General features: G+C 43.2%; 1 protein-coding gene across 1 annotated transcript in view; it reads right to left on the reverse strand.

Moving 5' to 3' along the window:
* myt1la (myelin transcription factor 1-like, a) overlaps window positions 1-18,706 on the reverse strand; it is a gene marked incomplete at both ends in the record, with an annotated part of 48,624 nt that extends 29,918 nt beyond the window's left edge. Inside the window, 5 exons of the mRNA XM_079180749.1 lie at window positions 639-1,272; window positions 2,907-3,418; window positions 12,717-12,779; window positions 17,533-17,566; window positions 18,652-18,706. Coding sequence (XP_079036875.1) covers window positions 639-1,272; window positions 2,907-3,418; window positions 12,717-12,779; window positions 17,533-17,566; window positions 18,652-18,706 — 1,298 coding nt within the window. The remainder of the gene's footprint in view (window positions 1-638; window positions 1,273-2,906; window positions 3,419-12,716; window positions 12,780-17,532; window positions 17,567-18,651) is intronic.
* Between the last annotated feature and the right edge of the window lie 361 nt (window positions 18,707-19,067).

Consider the following 19,067-nt stretch of genomic DNA (forward strand, 5'->3'; position numbering starts at 1 on the left):
TCTTGAGTTTGGCGATTTCGCCGGCGTGACAGCGACCTGTCAATCACCCTGTAGCCCCGCCCCTAAAGCATCCCCTGCTTTATGGTCTGTTTGACTCTAAATGGACCATCATTTACTAAATGAACATCATGCTGTATTGAAGAAGACTTGAAACTAGAGATTGAGACCATAAACTCATGTTTACAATGTTTACTGAGGTAATAAATCAAGAGAGAAGTAGAGTCATTTTCTCATAGACTTCTATACAACCAGAGGAGTCGCCCCCTGGTGGACACTAGAGAGAATGCAGGTTTTAAGACACTTCCGCAATAGCTTCACTCTGCAGAAGCAGATGTTGCCGCTTTAGAGTGTTTTGTCTCCATGAAGGGGTCCAAATCATCCAATAACTAACATCCTGTTGTTTTCTGACTACCGTCATGCACTCGTCCCTTTCATCTCACACAGTACCTTTGCCTCCCTTCAAAGCCAACCCAACGAGTCCCTGAAATGTCAATGGTAATTATGCTAATATGGGTCATAAGCATAAATAATGCTTTAATCTACCTGCAGAGCCTTTCATATGGCACAAAGGTAGATGGAAATATGGGTATGTGGAATAAACAACAACATGATCAAAAGGCTCTTTAGAGATGACGAACCTGTTCAGGTGATGCACCATCTGATGGTCCGTTGGGATCTGGAGTTGGTGGTGGAGCGCGTGGAGGGCGGGGCGATCGCACGTCTGCGTCTCGCTCAGCTTCCGAGCCAGATCGAAGCATTGGTTCCTCAGACATTCCAGGCTGCTGAGGCACACCTCCTCCTCGCTCTCCTCCGCCTGAACTCTCACCCCGATGCCGGGCCGCCCGTTGGCTTGGCCGACGTGGTCCATCATGACGCCTTCCGGGTAGCCGTCCTCGGGCAGCATGGCGCCGTGTCCCTGCGCCAGGAGCTTCAGGGAATCCACCGTCTCCCGGACCACGTCGCTGTCCAGGTCCACGCTCAGCTCGCCCTTCCGGTCGCCGTGAACGCTGCCGTCGTACTCCTCGTCGTCCTCGTCTTCCCCGCCGCTGTTGGACGAGTTGCTGTTCATCTCGGACTCGGTCGTGGCCTGGTAGGCGGCGTCTTCCGCGATCTTCCCCAGGTTGAGCAGCGACTTGGCGACCAGCTCGTCGTAGTTCTCGTAATCCTCTCCGGTGCCGTTGCCGGCGTTGATGGTGCAGCTGTGGTTGTTGTTGTTGTCCTTCTGAATCGAAAGGAGCTTTGATTGTCCGCCGGGTTTGTAGTGGTTCTCTACTGTCAGGAAAAGAAAGAAAGAAACCTCTCAGACATCCTGGTACAAAAACCCAATCTCACGTCACGGCTAGTTTCGCCCCCAGTATCTCGCACCATAAACTACATAAACAGAAGGTAATTGGTCAAAAATAAAAGAGCAAATGGATTCATTTTGTAGATAATATAACTATATGTTCAGTTACAGAATAATAATCCTGCAGATGAAAAGGAAAGGAAGCTTTTACATCCTCTAATAAACTCAGCAATGCTGATGAACCCAGTTTTCTTCTCATATACTCCTGAATACATTAGCAGCATCCCTCCCAATTATGATCCACTGTTTACTCACATAAAACACACAACCCAGAGCTGTGCAGAGCTGTGCTGAAGCAGCGCCGCTCTCCCCGCTAAGCCTCGCTGTTGATTTTGGGGACAGAGACGGCGAATGAGAGCAGGGAAATTGAAAAAGGGAGGCGTGCGAGGTGCTCCGATTCGGGAGCCATAAATATTCTCAGGAGGAGAAGCCGAGGCAGAGCGCATGTGACACGTCCGCCGAGACGAGGAGGCAAACGGGGACGGGGAGGGGAGCGGAGGGTGGGAGTTAATAACTCAGCAGAGCTCCTCTCCCGATTATTCGTGAAGCGCTGTCAGAAGCGATTGAGGACAAGGGGGGTGTTGTGGGGGTGGGGGGGGGTGATCGAGGGAATTCGTGGCGAGAAGGAGAGCGCGGAGCATCTGGTCGACCACAGATTCGGCTCAGCAGCTCTCATCGCTTTCTCATCTCCCACTGCAGATCAAGAATACAATGCAAACCCAGACTGGACACCGGTTTGACCCGGAGCGACGGGCAACGGTCCTGTGTTCATCTGTGTTTTATTAAGTTTTAGCTTTGTGATTTCCACGTGGACTCAAACATGATGGGACTCTTGCAGATCGAGATGCAAGTTGTCCCGAGATAATTGGCTTCGAACACGACAAGACTCAGAAAATGTCCTCCCCAAAAAAAGAATCTGCTCAAAAACTTGACCTATGACCTTACGTTTCCTAAAGTGACCTCTGGTGGCGGTGTGAATAACGGCTGTAATGCTGTGTTGGTCTATCCAACACAGTCTCACGGCAGTTCGTGAAATAGTCAAATACAATCTATAATATCTTTTTTCCGTGTCGTTCAGGACGTTTTTTCTGGAAGACTTTAAATTAAAAACAAAAGTTTGGTTTAGGCAACAAAACCACTTCGTTAGGTTACAAGAAAACATCATGGCTGGCCTTAAAATAACTACTTACATTTAGGTTGAGGTAACAAAACCATGAACAGTTTAGAATTAGGCAACTAAACCACGACCATAAAATCACAACACGGTGTCGAACACCAGTCTTGTGGTTGTGGTGTACTTACTGTGCGCACAAGGGAGTCGCAGGACACGAGGAAAGCATCTAATCCAGCATTTAACCAGTTAAATACGGGGCTTTTATTCTGAAGCAGTCACAGGAAATGACGTATATTTAGTTTAGCACTGACCACAGTTTGTTTTACTTATGAATGGATACAATCAAACAAACGGTTTGGGTCAAAAGATGTTTTAAACCCATTTGAGGACAAACGACCACAGAGAAAAACATTTCAAGATGCAGGAATAGGGAATCAGGAAACTCACCATGCTGACGATGCTGCGCCTCCTCGTCGTCCTCCTCGTCTTCCTCTCCATCATCCTCCTGCTCCTCCTCATCATCACCATCCTCCACTTCTTCCTCCTCCTCATACATCCCCTCCTCCTCCTCCTCTTCCTCCTCCTCCTCCTCGTCCTCCGCCCGCTGTCCTCCCATTGTCGTATTCGCTCTCCCCACCTCTACCTCCTCCTCGTCATCCTCCTCCTCCTCTTCCTCCTCCCCCTGCTCCTCGTTGTCCTCCGAGAACTCGTCCTCCACGTCTTCATCTCCTTCTCTCTCCGCCTCCTCTTCCTCCTCGTCCTCCTCTACTACCTCCCCCTGCTCCTTCCCTGCCCCCCCCACCCCAATGGCTTCATTCTTGTAGCTGGCGTAGGCGCCGGCGTCCTCCTCCTCCTCCACACCTGTGCAGGAGGCGAGGAAAGGCCTCCTCTTGGCAGCCGGCTCCAGTGGTTGTTTTTCCAGAGCCTTCCTCTTCTTGGCCAGCGGGCAGCCGTACACGCTGAGGAGAGACAGAGGGCACAAACACGATCAGTAGCCATCTTTGTTCTCTCACTAACTATTTGATCTTCGCGGCCCCAAAGCTTTTCTTCCTGCTGCTAACAGGAGACGATTCTCAGGTCAAATGAGTCTGCACACTGAGCCACATACAGGCCAGAGTGGGCTCACATTGGATCCTTCGGAGCCAGAACAAAGGACGAGTGTGCCTAAACTAGCCAACTTGGTCGGCTCGCTTGATCATCTGCTATATTTATTCATATCAGAACATAAATTGTCTTCCTCTGATGAATAATTTCTGCTATACACGCCATGTGCTGCACCAAATTTGCAGTGCACTATTTTGGGAATTCGTACAAAAGGAAACTTACTTCACAAAAAGCTCCCAAAATATGAGTCCCAATAGGGATATTACAGCGGACCCCGTGTTCAGTTACAGCTGCAGGAGTTAATTGCAATAATTTTATGTTAATTATTTACTACAAAATGTTAGCTGAGACATTAGCCAATCAATTAGCCAGAGATTTCTACAGTGTTTAAATCAGGCCGCAACCTCCGGTTCTGACGAGTGAAGCCGATGTGGAAGTGTCTTAAAGCTGCATTCTCTCTAATGTCCACCAGGGGGCGACTCCTCTGGTTGTATAGAAGTCTATGAGAAAATGACTCTACTTCTCTCTTGATTTATTACCTCAGTAAACATTGTAAACATGAGTTTATGGTCTCAATCTCTAGTTTCAAGTCTTCTTCAATACAGCATGATGTTCATTTAGTAAATGATGGTCCATTTAGAGTCACACAGACTGCATTCCAAAATATGGTAACTGCCATTTATTGTTTGCAAAAAACCAACATGGTGACAGTTGTAATCCAAGATGGTGACGGCGAAATGGCCGAACTCGAGGCTTCATAACATCAGTACGTAAACCAATGGGTGAAGTCACGACTTCTCATTTACAGCCTACGGTTTTAACAAATAAGGTTTAAGTAGTTTTGTAGTAGTCTTTTGCACCATGAAGCAGTTTTGTAGTCAAGAGCCCCTAAACCGCGACCGAGCCACGATCAAGACCGAAGACCAAGACTCTGAGGGGTTACATGTCGATGAGAAATGTCTTGATAAAGTAATCAAAACGCTTTAGAGGTGAATTTTAAGTATGGGAATTTTTTATTTTTCCTTTGAGCACAGTAATGATGTTAACACATAAATCAGACAATGCACTGGGAATTGAGGGATATTCCCACAGTTGTGCTCTTGACCGGTCTTCAGATCAAATCCAGAGTTTCCTTTGTCTGAGACAAGATTTGTGATTTCAACACTTATTTATGACCTCTAAATACTTATTTCACGAGTAAATAAGGCTCATTACTGTCAAGATCAAAAAGTATTAATATAGAAACATAACAATGTTACGACTTTGATGTTTCTATTAGCTTCAAACAGCAAGTATCAGCCACCCACACGGAGGCCTTAAAGAATACATGGGACTTGAATTTTAACTTCTGTTTTACTACGTAGGGAACTGATCCAAGTTGTCACAAACTTGAATAAATAAAATGTCATTCTGTAGTGATGTTTTCTAGATTTTAAAAAATGCCTTTCTGCGTATGCATTGTCAAAAAAAAGGGCGGAGTCTGATGTAGTATGTTGTTATAATCAGGAGGGTCTTCAGAGGGAAAGACCAGGACTCTGATGTGGACCATGTGTTCAGACACTGCAGTGGATTTCGACTCGTCGTCGCTGAGGAGGAGAATCAGCCTCTAAAAAAAAAAAAAAACCCCAAAGCTTATTCAACCAGGGCCTCAATTACGCAAATCCCATAATAGTCATTAACTGTTGGGAAAATTCTGCTTTAATTGCTCTAAAACAGCAAGCACAATTATACACGGCTTTAATGTGGATTTTAGGAAATCAATTAGTCTATTTCCATATGAAAGAGATTATTTTGTGTTTGGAGGGCAAGTTGGAGGAGGTGACGCTGCTTTTCTGACTGAAGCCGCTGCGTTCGCCTCACGAAATAAAATAAAACATTTAAACGCTTTACAATTACTTTTTTCTTTTACTGTCAATCTTTCCATTAATGTCATCCGGCTACTGAACTGCTTCCATATGGATTATCAACCAGTTATTTCTGAGATGAACTCAACTTTACTAAAGGCAGTAAAGCGCCGCAAACTCTTTATAATATTTTCACATTTAGAGGTAGAGCTTGGGACTTACAGCAGCAACCACCACAACGAGCTAATTATCCACAAAATAAATAATAATCAACAAAAAAGTGCAACGGCCAGCAACAAAAGGAAAGCCTCAGTGGTGCTTTGAGCTGAATGCTAATGTTTAGCAGGTCTAATAGTGACTATGTTCACCGTCTTCCTGTATCGTGTTACGTCGCTAATTAGCAATAAACACAAACTGTAGCTGAGGCTGATAGGAAAGTCGTTCATTTTGGAGTATTGGAGAAATTAAAAAGATGGCGCTCGAAGACAAGTCAGTCGACCATCAAAGTCAGTAGGATTCATCCTCTGGGGGCCGTGAATATATGAACCAAATCTCACAATTCGTCCAAAAATGTTTTCAGCAACCAAGTGACAGCCTGACATTAGAGCCACATTGCTAACATGGCTAACAACAATGGAAAATAAATATAGTAAAAATAGTATTTTTTTTAAACGCTGTTGCATAACATTACGTCTTGGAAGGTGAAGCCTGAAACATTAAATAATTAGGGTTACCAATAGCTAACTAAGAAATGCAAAAATAAACCAGGTGTAATTTCAAGTTTTGCTTTAAACTAATATTTTCCAGATACATCCAATAAACTAAATACCAGTTACCATAATTACAGTACATAGTGCAACATATAGTTAAGTATCATCTTCATATTTGCAGACACGGATGCTTCTTAAAGAATTAGATTTTAAGTTGCTGGAAATGATCGAGGGCCTCGGATTGAGCCCTGTGGAACGCCACATGACATCACTCTTCATCTCATTGTCACATCCGTTATTTTTTTCAGTTGTCACGTCAATAAATATGAATTAAAAAGGAGGAAAATATATGAATTGTCATCATATTAATAAGAACATTGTGTATGAGAATACTATCGCTTCAGGAAAAGACTTCAATTATAATTTTTCATCTCATTCACTCGTTTTCTTATACGACCTGTATATCGGTGTTTCCGTTTCGTCGGGAAAAAAATCAATTACATTAATGTGTTCACTTGATATGTCAGATATGCAGATAAATAACTAGAAACTGTGGTTACATCATTTTCATTCACCGTATAACACTGCATCGTATATTCCTGCGAGAGAACGCACACACACATCTCCTCAAATGAACCCTCCATCTTTTACCTTATAGGTTGTGTGTGTGTGTGTGTGTGTGTGTGTGTGTGTGTGTGTGTGTGTGTGTGTGTGTGACCTCAGCCACCTTGCTGTCTCCCGCCAATTAAAATTCTGGTGGTAATTAAAGCAGATCAGAAACGAGGGAATGCTGCAGACAAGGGCGAGAGACTATGCATGGTAATTATGTGGAGGGAGAGAGAGAGGGAGAGAGCAAGAGAGAGAGGGGGAGGGGGGGAGTCACACATCACATTTTCTCTTCTTTCTAGACTGATCCTCTGCAGTCTGATATGGTGCACCGACACTTATTACACAGAGTGTATAATCGATCGATAACTTATTGGTTTTGGTACGAAGACCTCGGCTCAAATATGAACTAAATATCCTTTTGTTTGAGACAGTGCATCATGTTTGAGGAACCCTGATGTTCTTTTTGAATATCCAGCTTCTGCAGGAAATGTTGCATTATGGGTTGTTTGCAGACTTCATGTCGTTAGGCCAGTGACGTCCATTTATTGTGTTTCTTTTAGACTTAGTTGAAGCTGAAAGCGCTTTGTTAGCCCAATTTAGCCTACGACACCTGGAGCTCCACTACTGTCTCTACAAGGACACCTGTCGTCCATTTCTGTGTGTACGAGGACACCTGCAGTCCATTGTTTCCTCTACAGGGCTGTCTATAGTCTATAATTGTCTCTACGAGGACACCTAGAGTACATTATTGTCTTTACGTGGACACCTGGAGTTCTTTTTAGTCTCTGTGTAAAGTCTCTACAGGGACACCTGCAGTGCATTACTGTCTTTATGTGGACACCTGGAGTTCATTTTTGTCTCCATGTAGACACCTGCAGTCCATTAATGTCTCTATAAGGACACCTGCAGTCCATTAATGTCTCTACAAGGACACCTGGAGTCTATTAGTATCTTTACTCAGACACCTGGAGTGCATTATTGTCTCGACATGGACACCTGGAGTGCATTATTGTCTCTATAAGGACACCTGCAGTCCATTATTGTCTTTACTCAGACACCTAGAGTTAATTTTTGTCTCCATGTAGACACCTGGAGTCCATTATTGTCTCTACAAGGACACCTGGAGTTAACTTTTGTCCCCATGTAGACACCTGGAGTCCATTTGTGCCTCTATGTGGACACCTGGAGTTCATTATTGTCTCTACATAGACACCTACATTTCAATATTGTCTCCTACGTTGTCATCTTACCGACGCTACGAGGAGAATCTGTGTTTAAATCCACTTTGATGTCGTAAAGGGTGAAGCATCAGTGCTGTTGCTATGGCTACCTGACAGTTTAATATACCTCGAGCACTTATTTAGACCAGAACGAAGCTGGAGGCCGATACCTGTCAGCCAATCAGAGAGACCGGTGTGTGTTCTTCTGCGACGGCGTAGTCGTGGTCGACCGCTGAAACATAAGATTTAATTTATCCCATTTTCTAACAAACTCTTCACTTCTTCATTAATGAAAAGGAGACATTTTAATTATTAACTTATTTAAATATCATCACGTTTTAAAAAATAAAAATAAAACGTGGCGTCACATGAGGAGAGTGAGGCGACAGAAACATCAGCTGCAGTGTGATAATTAAATCGAGGTGTGTGTGGTTAGGTGTGTATGTATAAGAGATTGGGCGGTGGCGGTGAGACGAAGAGGGGGAGAGAGAGGGAGGGAGGGAGGGGGGGGGGGGGAGGGGTAATGTTCACATCCTATACTAGCGGTTGCCATGGGAGACAGGCTGCATCCCTCCTGGTCCTCATACTGCAGCATCCGCACGGTGCTGTCGCCATGGTGACATCCTCCAGAGAGAGAGAGAGAGAGGGGAGGGGGGGGGATGAAAGAGTGAGAGAGAGAGAGAGAGAGACAAAGAAAGGTAGGGGAGGAAGAAAGAAACAATGACTTTGAACCCCCCCCCCTCCTCCTCCCTCAACTCATTCAGTACAATGCACAGCACGAACTGTGTCTCTGCTTCAAGAAGTTATGGATCCCAGCAGGGCGATGTGGAGAAATGCGGCGATTTGCTCTCAAAACCAGAAGATGTTGGTCTCAGGAATGAGGTCAGGCTTTAATAAGGATAATAAGCAGCTTTATTCTGCTATTTGTCTTATTGTCAGCGTATTCCATGAACAGATCCTCCAAACGTCTTGCGTGGGATTCAAACTGCGTGTGTGAGTGATTCCACACGACGTACTTTAACCGCTTTAAAATCAACCAGGAGTTACGTCTCCGCTCATCCATATTCATGTTGTGTTTTCGGTTTGGTTGGTTTGTTTGTGTGTTTGGAAGGATTATGGTGAAAAACTACTGGCTCGGTTTTTTACGTGAAACTCGGTGGAAGAGGTGCAGCGCCGGGCCGAAGGAATCCGGATCCGAATCACTGGGCGGATTAACAAATTATGATAAGATAGGCTTTGGCGGAAGTCTGTGCTCTCCGAGTGCCCTTCTCGTTCCAAATGGTATCTTTCAAATGGGTCTTTTCTCCTCAGCTTTAAGGAGCATTTTAGCATCTTTCTGATTAGTTTTTATTATATTATTTTGGTCCCACAACTTCATTGTTTCTGTTCGGTTTCGTAAAGCGACATTTCCCATTTTTTAAGCCTCCGATAAAGATGCTGTTTACCAGCAAACAGCAGACAGACGGTTAAAGACGAGCTGGTGAAGAATGTGGAGCATTTAGCAGCTAAAGTGGCAGATATGTTCCTCAACAGGTGGTGGAGACCAAAACCAGAGCTAAATTAAGAAGTTAATATTGCACTCAGAAACTATTCAGACCCCTTCTCTTTTCCCAAATGTTGTTATGTTGTAAAATGTTTTTAAAATCATTCTTTCTCTAATCAATATGCACTGAATGCACCACAATGACAAAGACAGAACCGGCGCTGTGACACTTGAAATTCTGCTCAGGTGCCGACCATTTGTCTTCATCATCTTTGAGGTGTTTCTACAGCTTGATTGGAGTCCACACCTCTGGTACATTTAATTGATTGGACATGATTTGGGACGGACACACACACCTGTCTATAAAAGGTCGCACAGCTGAAGAGAAATGAGGTGGAAGGAGCTTCCTGCAGAGCTCAGAGACCAGATTCTGTCTAAAAAAAAGAAAACATTTCTGCTGCATTGAATTTCCCCCAAAAGCACAGTAGTCTCCGTAACTCTCACACTTACATGGAAGCAGTGTGGCTTTTGTCAGTCACGGGGTGTTGATTGGAACTCATTCAAAAGCCTCTCGTACGAATAGATCGTTCTTAAATTGGCCTGTACGAGTGATTCAGTGGAACTCGCCGCGTTCACCGAATGTCTTGTATTTTGAATTTTCTCAAAAGGTACAAACAACTTACGACCTGTCGTCCAGTCACGTGACATTACTACGCTGTGTTCTAAGCCTACGTTTTCATTACTTAGCAGCAATGTTGAGCTGGACAACGATACATAAATTATATTTTATAATTATGTTTGAAATATTGGCTAATATGGAATAAATTTCTTATTTTATTTCCGTGACGGTCGACCCTCAGGTGAAGCAGCTTTAACGGCACAATGAACTGACTTTAACAGGCCGATTCATTCTGGCTCCTAATGCTAATTTACAATTCTCATAAACGCACAAGTGGCGTCCATCGTGTCCATCGTGTTTTTTCATAAGATATCACCTGAACCGTGACATGAAGACACGTTGATCTACTTCCTGTCTCTCTTGATTTGTCTGAACTGCGCTACGCCGAGATGAAACTCATATCCGTCTTCTCATCTTGACGCTGGGGGAAGACGCTTATGTCAAATAAAGCAAGTTAGACGTGGTTCATTAATGTTCGGAGGAAACTTCCCGACCTGCTATAGAAAGCAAAAACAACGGAAGTGAATGATGGTGCAGATGTGTTCTCCCTCTCTGCCACGTCTTTGTAGAATCAGACGTTTGTGTGTCGTAAGCTCCTCTGATCAGCTGATGATTAACTGATTAAGAGATTCAAGCCATCGTTTCCCCCGGAGAGGAAGACATCAGACGACCTACTTCTCTCTCTCTTTTTATTTTCCTCCGTCTGGCTCTATGTGTCTCTACCTCTGTGTCTTTCCTTCTATTGTCACTTTCAGTAATTTGTCAGCACGACTATTTACGAGAGACGATGAAAGGGAACGCGGTCCCGCGGTGAGATTGTTACCGCTTGTTTCCACCGTCGAGAGAGAACTTTTTTGATCCTGCAGCTTTTCAAGCCAACGTGGATGAAAAAGTCCTCAAAGTGTTCAGATAAAAAAAACATGGAAATTTTGAACGTCTTCAATTCTGTGACAACTGGGCAACTCCGTCTGCTGATGAAGATCACGAGATGATCAAAACCGGTTTTTACAAAAGGTGTCATTTCATAAAGCAACTCACAAATAATACAGACGATTTTTTATTTCTTCTTTTTAGAGGAAGAAGTGTTATTTTGGTGAATATCCGAGCTCTTATTTTACAGTTTGACTATTTTCCTGAGAGTCTCTGTGCCCTTTGCAGCACCATCAGTCTGCTCTGCCAGCGATTCGCCATCCTGCCCTTCTCATTATCTCTCTTGTTACCTCAGGCGTCAAACCACCGCTGTCCTGAGCCGTGCAACCTCTATCTGCCAGCCTCCCACACACACACACACACACACACACGCACAGCCTCTACAGTGAAAAACAATGCCGTAGAGATGCTCCCAAATAACCTCAAAAACATCTCAACGAGTGCTTTGATTTCATAATGGATGTGTAAATCTGATCGTTTCACCTAAAATATGCCCACCCAAATGAAAGCCGATACTTCCACAAGCCTCATATTCAGCCTTCAAAATGATATTTTCTGTGAAAACCTCTGTGGTCTTCTTCAGTGCAGCTTCAGTGCACCTGCTTTGATGTGTATTTCACCTGTGTGATGTTTCAACCAGGATCTGTGCAGAAACAATCACATCCTGAATCCTAAGACAAATTAGATAATATTAAGAGTTGATGATCTTCAGAAAAACTACGATTTCAGCACCGGACACGAGCTGAAATGACTCGTTTTTTTGCAGCGGCCCCCCTACGTTTGTTGGTAATTCAGCGTTTCCAAAGTAATTCACCATCCAGCAGTGCGACCCCTCTGGGCTGCAGGACGGACGGCCATCGGTCGCCGTCACAGCTCCAGACTCCGTCTGATTGGTTTTCCTATCGGCGTTCCCGTGACAGAGCGCTGGATTTACCGAGCTGGAGGCTGCGAACCTGCAAACGCTGCCAATCCAGGTGGTTTCGAAAGCGTAACTCGAGCTCATTTATTGTACGGATTCGGGTTTCTGAGCTGCTGAGTGAGACGTTTGAAGCCCGCAGAACAACCACACCCCCTAAATAGTTCCTATTTCACAAGAAAATTCTGTACACTTTCCTGATTATTTAAAAAAAGAAAATTCCCATTTAATTTTACCTTTTGTTCATTGAAATGTTCAGTTATATATATATATATATATGTGTTCTGTCAATTTGATCTCCTTACATTCAGAGTAATATTGTACACGTTTGTTTTTCTATTAAATCTCACTGAAGGATGCAGAAATATGAGAAATGCTAAAGGAACTGCATCACAAAACGCAGCTAAAATGCAGCTAAAATGCAGCGAGGTGCAACTGGTCAATACTGACGTTGAGTTCTTTCAAAGGAAATTTTGGGGAAGAAATACATATTCCGAAGTCCCCGTTACAGACCGTTATTCTGAGTCTTTCGAATTAAAAGTTCTGAGAAATGGGAAACTCTGAATCACTGAAACCAAAAACTTGAAAGGATCGGATGTTCTTCTCCTGAAAAATTTGAGTGGAAATTGCAGATCTCATTTTCCAGTGTTAAGTTTAAGACAATCTGGGACCCGAGCCGGGCTTCTCGACTTCATATAGAAACACAAACACAAAGTGACCGAGCAGCATCAGAGTAAATACAACATGTCGTGGGGTTCGTACCTGCGGTGTCTGGCGTACTTCCCGCTGACGTGACCGCTGCCATCGCAGCCTGGAGTGGGACAGCTGAGGAGGAAACAGAAGCGTTGGTGAGGAGGAAGTAGTAGATTGTTTGGAACAAACAGAACTGATGGTGGAGAAGCGGATTATATTGCATGCGTGATATTTCCACAAACAATTTCTTTGGGTCTCCTGATCTCCACAAACGCTGCATTTCTACTTTTCATGTGACGGTCCAGCCCGATATCGTGGCAGGTCGTAAAAACGGTTTGTGGGCATTAAAGATGTCCAACAAAGACAGGACTTTAAGCCAACGAGGCCGGCGTTTAACATCGCGTTGTGGTTTTGTCGTCGTTGCGTGTCGCTTATACCAAACTTTTTGTTTTTGTAACTTAAGATCGGCCCCCAAAAAAAAGTCTTTCCGATCAACACTGCGACAAATCGTGTCCGTGTGCACGAAAACCAATCGATTTCATTTCGTCACTATTTCACAAAACTGCAGTGAGATTGTGTTGGATGGTCAAGAAAGAGGATGAAAGTTTGTTTATTTAAAATATATAAATAGGGGCAAAGTGAAAACCTGAACAGAAACTATACTCTAGATGCTGATATCGTATATCAGAGAACAATTAAGTTCATTTATATGTATTTATCCGTTACATTTTGTTTTATAAAGAAATGAATGTTTGTATCGTATCTTATCGTTGGACCCCTCTCTGCTAAACAGCCTCGACCTGAAAAGTAGTTCAAACAACCAGACAGCTAATAGAAGCCTGCCAGGAATGTGATTTTATTTTATTTTATTCTACGGATCGGCTCAAAATTCATCTGGATCGCTCGTTTTAGACAAACTTCCTGTTGCGTTCACTGTTTGGTTAAATCGTGCGTGTTATCAGTTGTTCTGTCCTGTTATTGTTGTTGCATTGAGTACAACAGGAAATATCCATGAAGTCAGTTTAAGGAGGATTAAGATGACTTGTCATCAACATTGTGGCCTTGATCTGGAAACACTCGTCATTCAGCAGCAGGTTGAAGTGTTTTCTTTCTGGGTTTTTTTGTGTCGTGGCTGCAGATTTTCTCTGAGTCACTGCTGCAGCGTTCAGGCCCTGAAGACACGCAGACCGCCGGCCAACGCACGCCGCTGGGCTTCAGGGACTCTGCAACCGCGACCTCTGACCCCGCCAACACACACACACACCGCAGAGCTCCGCCCACCCTCCACCCGATATCACCTGATCTCTACACCCTGTAACTGTAGGCTAAAAATGAGAGCTGCACCGAGAGAGAAGGTGAAGATTTGACGTCAGGAGTGAAGGGAGAGAAGGAGGAGGAGGATGAAGGGGAGGAGGAAGAAGAAGGGAGGCAGGGAGATGAAAAGGGGAAGAGGGAAAAGAACGGCAAGGAAGGAGGAGGAGGAGGAAGAAGAGGGTGAGGAAGGAGGACAGGGAAGGAAATTAAGCAGATGGGAATAAGGAGGAAGACAAGGAGAAAAACAATGATGAGAAGGAGAAGCAGGAGGAAGAGTGGAAGTTAAAACATGTTGAGAAGGGGAGAGAGAGAGAGAGAGAGAGAGAGAGAGAGGAGGGAAAAGAGGAGGAAGAACAGCAGGAAGAGGAGAGGGAGAAAAAACATAATGAGAAGAGAGAGGAGGAAACAGGAGGACATGGAGAGGGAGTTAAATTGTGCTGAGAGAGAGAGAGAGAGAGGGAGAGAGAGAGAGAGAGAGAGAGAGAGAGAGAGAGAGAGAGAGAGAGGAGGGAAAAGGAGGAGGACGAACAGGAGAGGGAGGAAACAAGATGAGAAATAGAGAGAAGAAAAGGAAAATTGAGAAAATAGGAGGAAGAGGAGAGGGAGAGAAAAAACATGATGCAAAGGAAAGAGAGAGAGAAGGAAGAAAAAGGAGGAAGAAGAGGCGGTTCGTTCAAGGTGAGGCGGCTCATCAATCAGTGTAGGAGCAAAGACTGATCGTGTTGTCGTATTGATCGCAGCTCTCTGTGTGTGTGTGTGTGAGAGATACAATGTCAAACACGCTTTCCAATCACGCCTAAAATTCCCAAAATGCATCAGTGCAACCTTAACCTTAACAAGCTGTTCTTATAATCCTCCTTTTCTTTCGACAACATATTTGTCTCCTCTGTGAAGAGAAACTTGTTTCCAAAGCAACTGAATATTTCACAAAGTTTCTTTCTTTCTCGTTGTCAGTGCAGAGATCCGTGTGACTTATACAACAGGGAGAGTTTAAAAAGAGTATACTTTAAAGCGAGGGCAGAGACGGAAGATATAAGAGTACAAATTTTGACTAAAAGTTAAAAAAAATGTGAAACAAATTTTAAGAAATTGGACCAAAGCATTTTGAGTTGTCGTCGCCAAAAACTAGACTAAAACTATGAAGGAAAATAAAATGTGACTAAAGCGACTAAATCTAAACTGAACACATTTCACTGTGTACGTTCTGATCTGGAATCAGTTTTGTAAAATTTCGGTATACATTAATTAAAAGGATCTTTATCTATCGATGTTATTCATGTAATTTGCATGCAAAACAGGTCGACATTTTTAAAAGTAGTCCAATGGCAACGCTGCAGCTCGATGAACTAACAGCGACACTTCGCTGAAAAAACGTACGAGAGAAACGTCCCGAAAACTCAGAGTAAAACAGCGTTTCTGTTGTTGAGCCGACCCTCATCCCCACGAACAGGCTGGATTAAATAATAGAAAGTGTAACGCACAACATTTCAACAGCACTTCTACGTCTCTATCCTTTTAAAACGTTTGAACAACGGAACATTATAACCTTCATGGATTTATTGCAGAACTGTTGCACGAAGACTGCTTTAGTTTTAGCAGCAGAGCACTTGGCGGCACCCGGCTTGTTTGCTTTTAATCATTATGCTCTTGGCGCCATGCTTTTTGCTTTTTTTCTCACTCTCACCATCAACACAATGTGTAGCGTACTTTCGATCTCCCTCTTGAGACGTCAGGTTAACGTGCCAGTTTGGAATGAGGGGGGGGGGGGGCCAGAAACACATCCAGCGATCCGGCGATTTGGATCAGGAATTATCCCGATCCATCCTCAGAGGAGCACGAACAGGTTCATGACAATGCGTTCACTGAATTTGGGTATTTTGGACATTTTGGCCAAGGAGGAAAAAGTCATATCTGGCCGGTCGATCCCCTCAGCTAGCAGGAACCCAAAAAAAAAAATCACTTCCAGACAAACCGGAGTTAAAATTCAGAGCTTTGATGCGTCATAAAACCGCAGCTCTAATTCCCCCTGAGCCGACAGATGTGACGAGTTTATTTAGCAATTAACATTAAGTCACGGAAGACTTTTAAAATCACGGCCACATGTCTTCTTTTTCCTTCTAAATCTGCCACATCGCACCACAATGACAAATTAATTTATATGTGTTTATCCCCACAGATTAGTCAGATTAGTCGGCGACTGTGATAGGAAGCAAATACAAATTGATGAGAACTATTCAATGACTGCTCGTGGCGCGCTTATAGTATTTACTGTCTTATTTTCGACCGTTACTGCTAACTTCAAAGCTTCTCTGTCCACGTCTGGCCCCCGGGTGCACGGCCCTCACCGCCACCCATCACAGTTAAATTCTGGGTGAATTTTTTTCGCTCGTGTGCTCGGGGCTTTTGCACGGCACAGGAAGGACATGTTGTTTACAGTAAAGCGCCGACCCGGAGCCAACCGGGTTCAACCGTAATCTGCTGCACACACCAATATTTGTCAGTTTTACTAAATGAGATTAAGTGAAGCAAGAACACACACACACACACACACACACAGGTAACAGTGATATTCAGCATTTACTGGTCAGCAGCTGCTGGTGTGTTTCTACATTCATCACGCAAAATGTAGCGAATCCTCAAAATGCGACGGTCAAATTCAACTGAAAGTTTTAACATATGAACGTACTTCTGCTGACCCACTCTACTGTGTGACATAATATCATGATTTACTCAAAATATCTACATTCATCTATTCACTTTGCCTTCTAGCTCAGCTCCGTCTTCGGCAAAACTAATTTGGTAAAAGCTTCTGCATTGGCTGCCAGTGCGACGCGTCAATCCACCGATTTATCTGAAGCGACATAATGTCCACGCATGAAGAAGGTAAAACATTGTCTTCATACAAATGTGCACTAGAGGACTCAACAGAACTCTTAACATCTGCAAGAAGCAAACATTTAATCCAGCGGTGTAGTGGTTTCTTTATATGTGGCTCCTTTGGTTTCTGGACTATTTACTTTAATTAAAATTAGGGATGCATCAATATTGTGTATCGCGGATACTGACTCTGATAGCTGTGTATAATAATATAATATATATATTACATACTGGAATTTTAATTCCTGATTAAGTTTTGATGATATTTTACCAAGTTGGTGGTGTACAATTTATTATTTTGCTAATAAATAACAATTCCCTAAATTTATATCTATGTATTTATTTGTTACATTTTGTTTTACAAAGTTAGGAAGTCAAGCTCACTGTGGCCTAAAGGCCTCTACTCACCGGGGGCTGATACTTATTTGTGGGTATTAAAAAACTCTAAAATAAAAAAATAAAAGGCACAAAATATGTCACTGAAAGCGAGTTTGACTTTAGCTTGTCAAGAACACTGAAACACTTCTTGCACTCATTCCCGGGTCACTCGATCAAAAAGCACACGGAGGTGAAACCTCCATGACTGCCCCGTGCTGGCCCGCTGTTCCACAACCAGAACAATGCAATACAACACACAACAATAATGGCTCAGTACAATGATGGATGTGTTTTGGATCAGCAGAGGTTTTCCTACCTGAATAACTCCTGTGTCACTGCTTCCACGGCGGCTTCAGACAGAAACAACAAAAAACATTCATGTTATCAACAATCTGCAGCCAACCAACAATAATTAACACATCTGCAGTACGTCAGCTTCTGCTTCACATGTAACTATGTTCAGAGTCAAGTATTAACTTATTTGTGTTCTACATAAGGGTGTGGAGAGGAGAGAAAGGGACACACACTGATTGTCTTCTTTGTTATCACTCCAGTTTTGAACAAATCAATGATAAAGTGTTAATAAAAAGAAAGGAAATTATTTACTGAGGTATCTGTTGTTCACGTTATTATTATTACTGCTAAAGCATGGACACTTTACAAATAAACGAAGAAGAGGCTGTTAACACTTTAAGACCCAGCAGGTTACCTGTCAGCAGTGTAACACGAACACATGGTGCAATCATCAAACTAGCTAGCTAATTAGCCAGCCCATAAATTAGTGAAATTTAAAAACTTCATGTCTCATCCACACACTCTTGTCACAGCCTAGGAAAGCACGTCGCTATCGCCAGATGAGTGACAACTAACCAGTGTAGCATTAAAACATGGTGGGATTAGCTAAGTAGCCAGATGCTAAATGAGTTAATTTATAAATATGATTTGTCCTTATTTATATGCAGCCTATGTAACGTTAATATTGTTATCATGAGGAAAAAGCATTTGACTAAAGATGTGTTACATAAACAGTTTTAAGAGCTGCTGACATATTAGCGACTAGCTAGCCAGCGTAGCCTGGCAGCCTTTATTAGCGTGTTTCCTCAAATGTGCAATGATTCAGACATTTAGAACCAGGCTATTGCTGCCTTCACATTGATTGATTTTGGTGGCTGGTAAGTTAACATATTGTGGTTATATTTGTACAGAGTTTTTCTTTACTTTGTAATTTTATTTCTAGCATTAAGTTACCCGCTGGTCTAGTTTTGCTAAATAGTTTGCCCTCTGCGGCTTCTAGACGGTAACAGTAGCGTCCATGTTGCTGTTGACGTGACCACTTGCACCGATCATATAGACTTTACGCATTGTATTCACAAGCTCCACAAGAGTCCCATTTATAGGCAGCATTAGAATAGAAAACAGATTAACAGGTTCATACTTCTGACTCCTTTGGATCGTGTGCGATGGCGTTTTTTGACGGCATTCACCTCCATCTGAAAAGGAAAACTAAAAGTCAAACTTTTTTTTTTGTTCATCACATATTTAAAGTTTAGTGCCTAGAAACTCCCCTTCTGGCAAAAACACCCGCTGAGTTGTGAAAGTGTACCTTTACCTGGTCAGAGCTCAGTGTGGCACTGTCCTGTAGCTGAAGAGTCTTTATACCAAACTGAATTTCAGTAGCCGTCTTCCAGAGTCATGATCTGCAAAAGACAATAAAACAAAGCAACTTTAGTCAGATTCCCGTTACAGCCGTCTAACCTGTCGGCAGCTGTTTGTCCTGCTTAAGTTTTTCCGTGACCAAGACATTGAACCCAAGCCTGCTCAGTTCCTGTGTGCAGCTTACAAACATTTGTG

The sequence above is a fragment of the Pholis gunnellus genome, assembly GCF_910591455.1.
Source record: "Pholis gunnellus genome assembly, chromosome: 19".
Taxonomy (NCBI): Eukaryota; Metazoa; Chordata; class Actinopteri; order Perciformes; family Pholidae; genus Pholis; species Pholis gunnellus.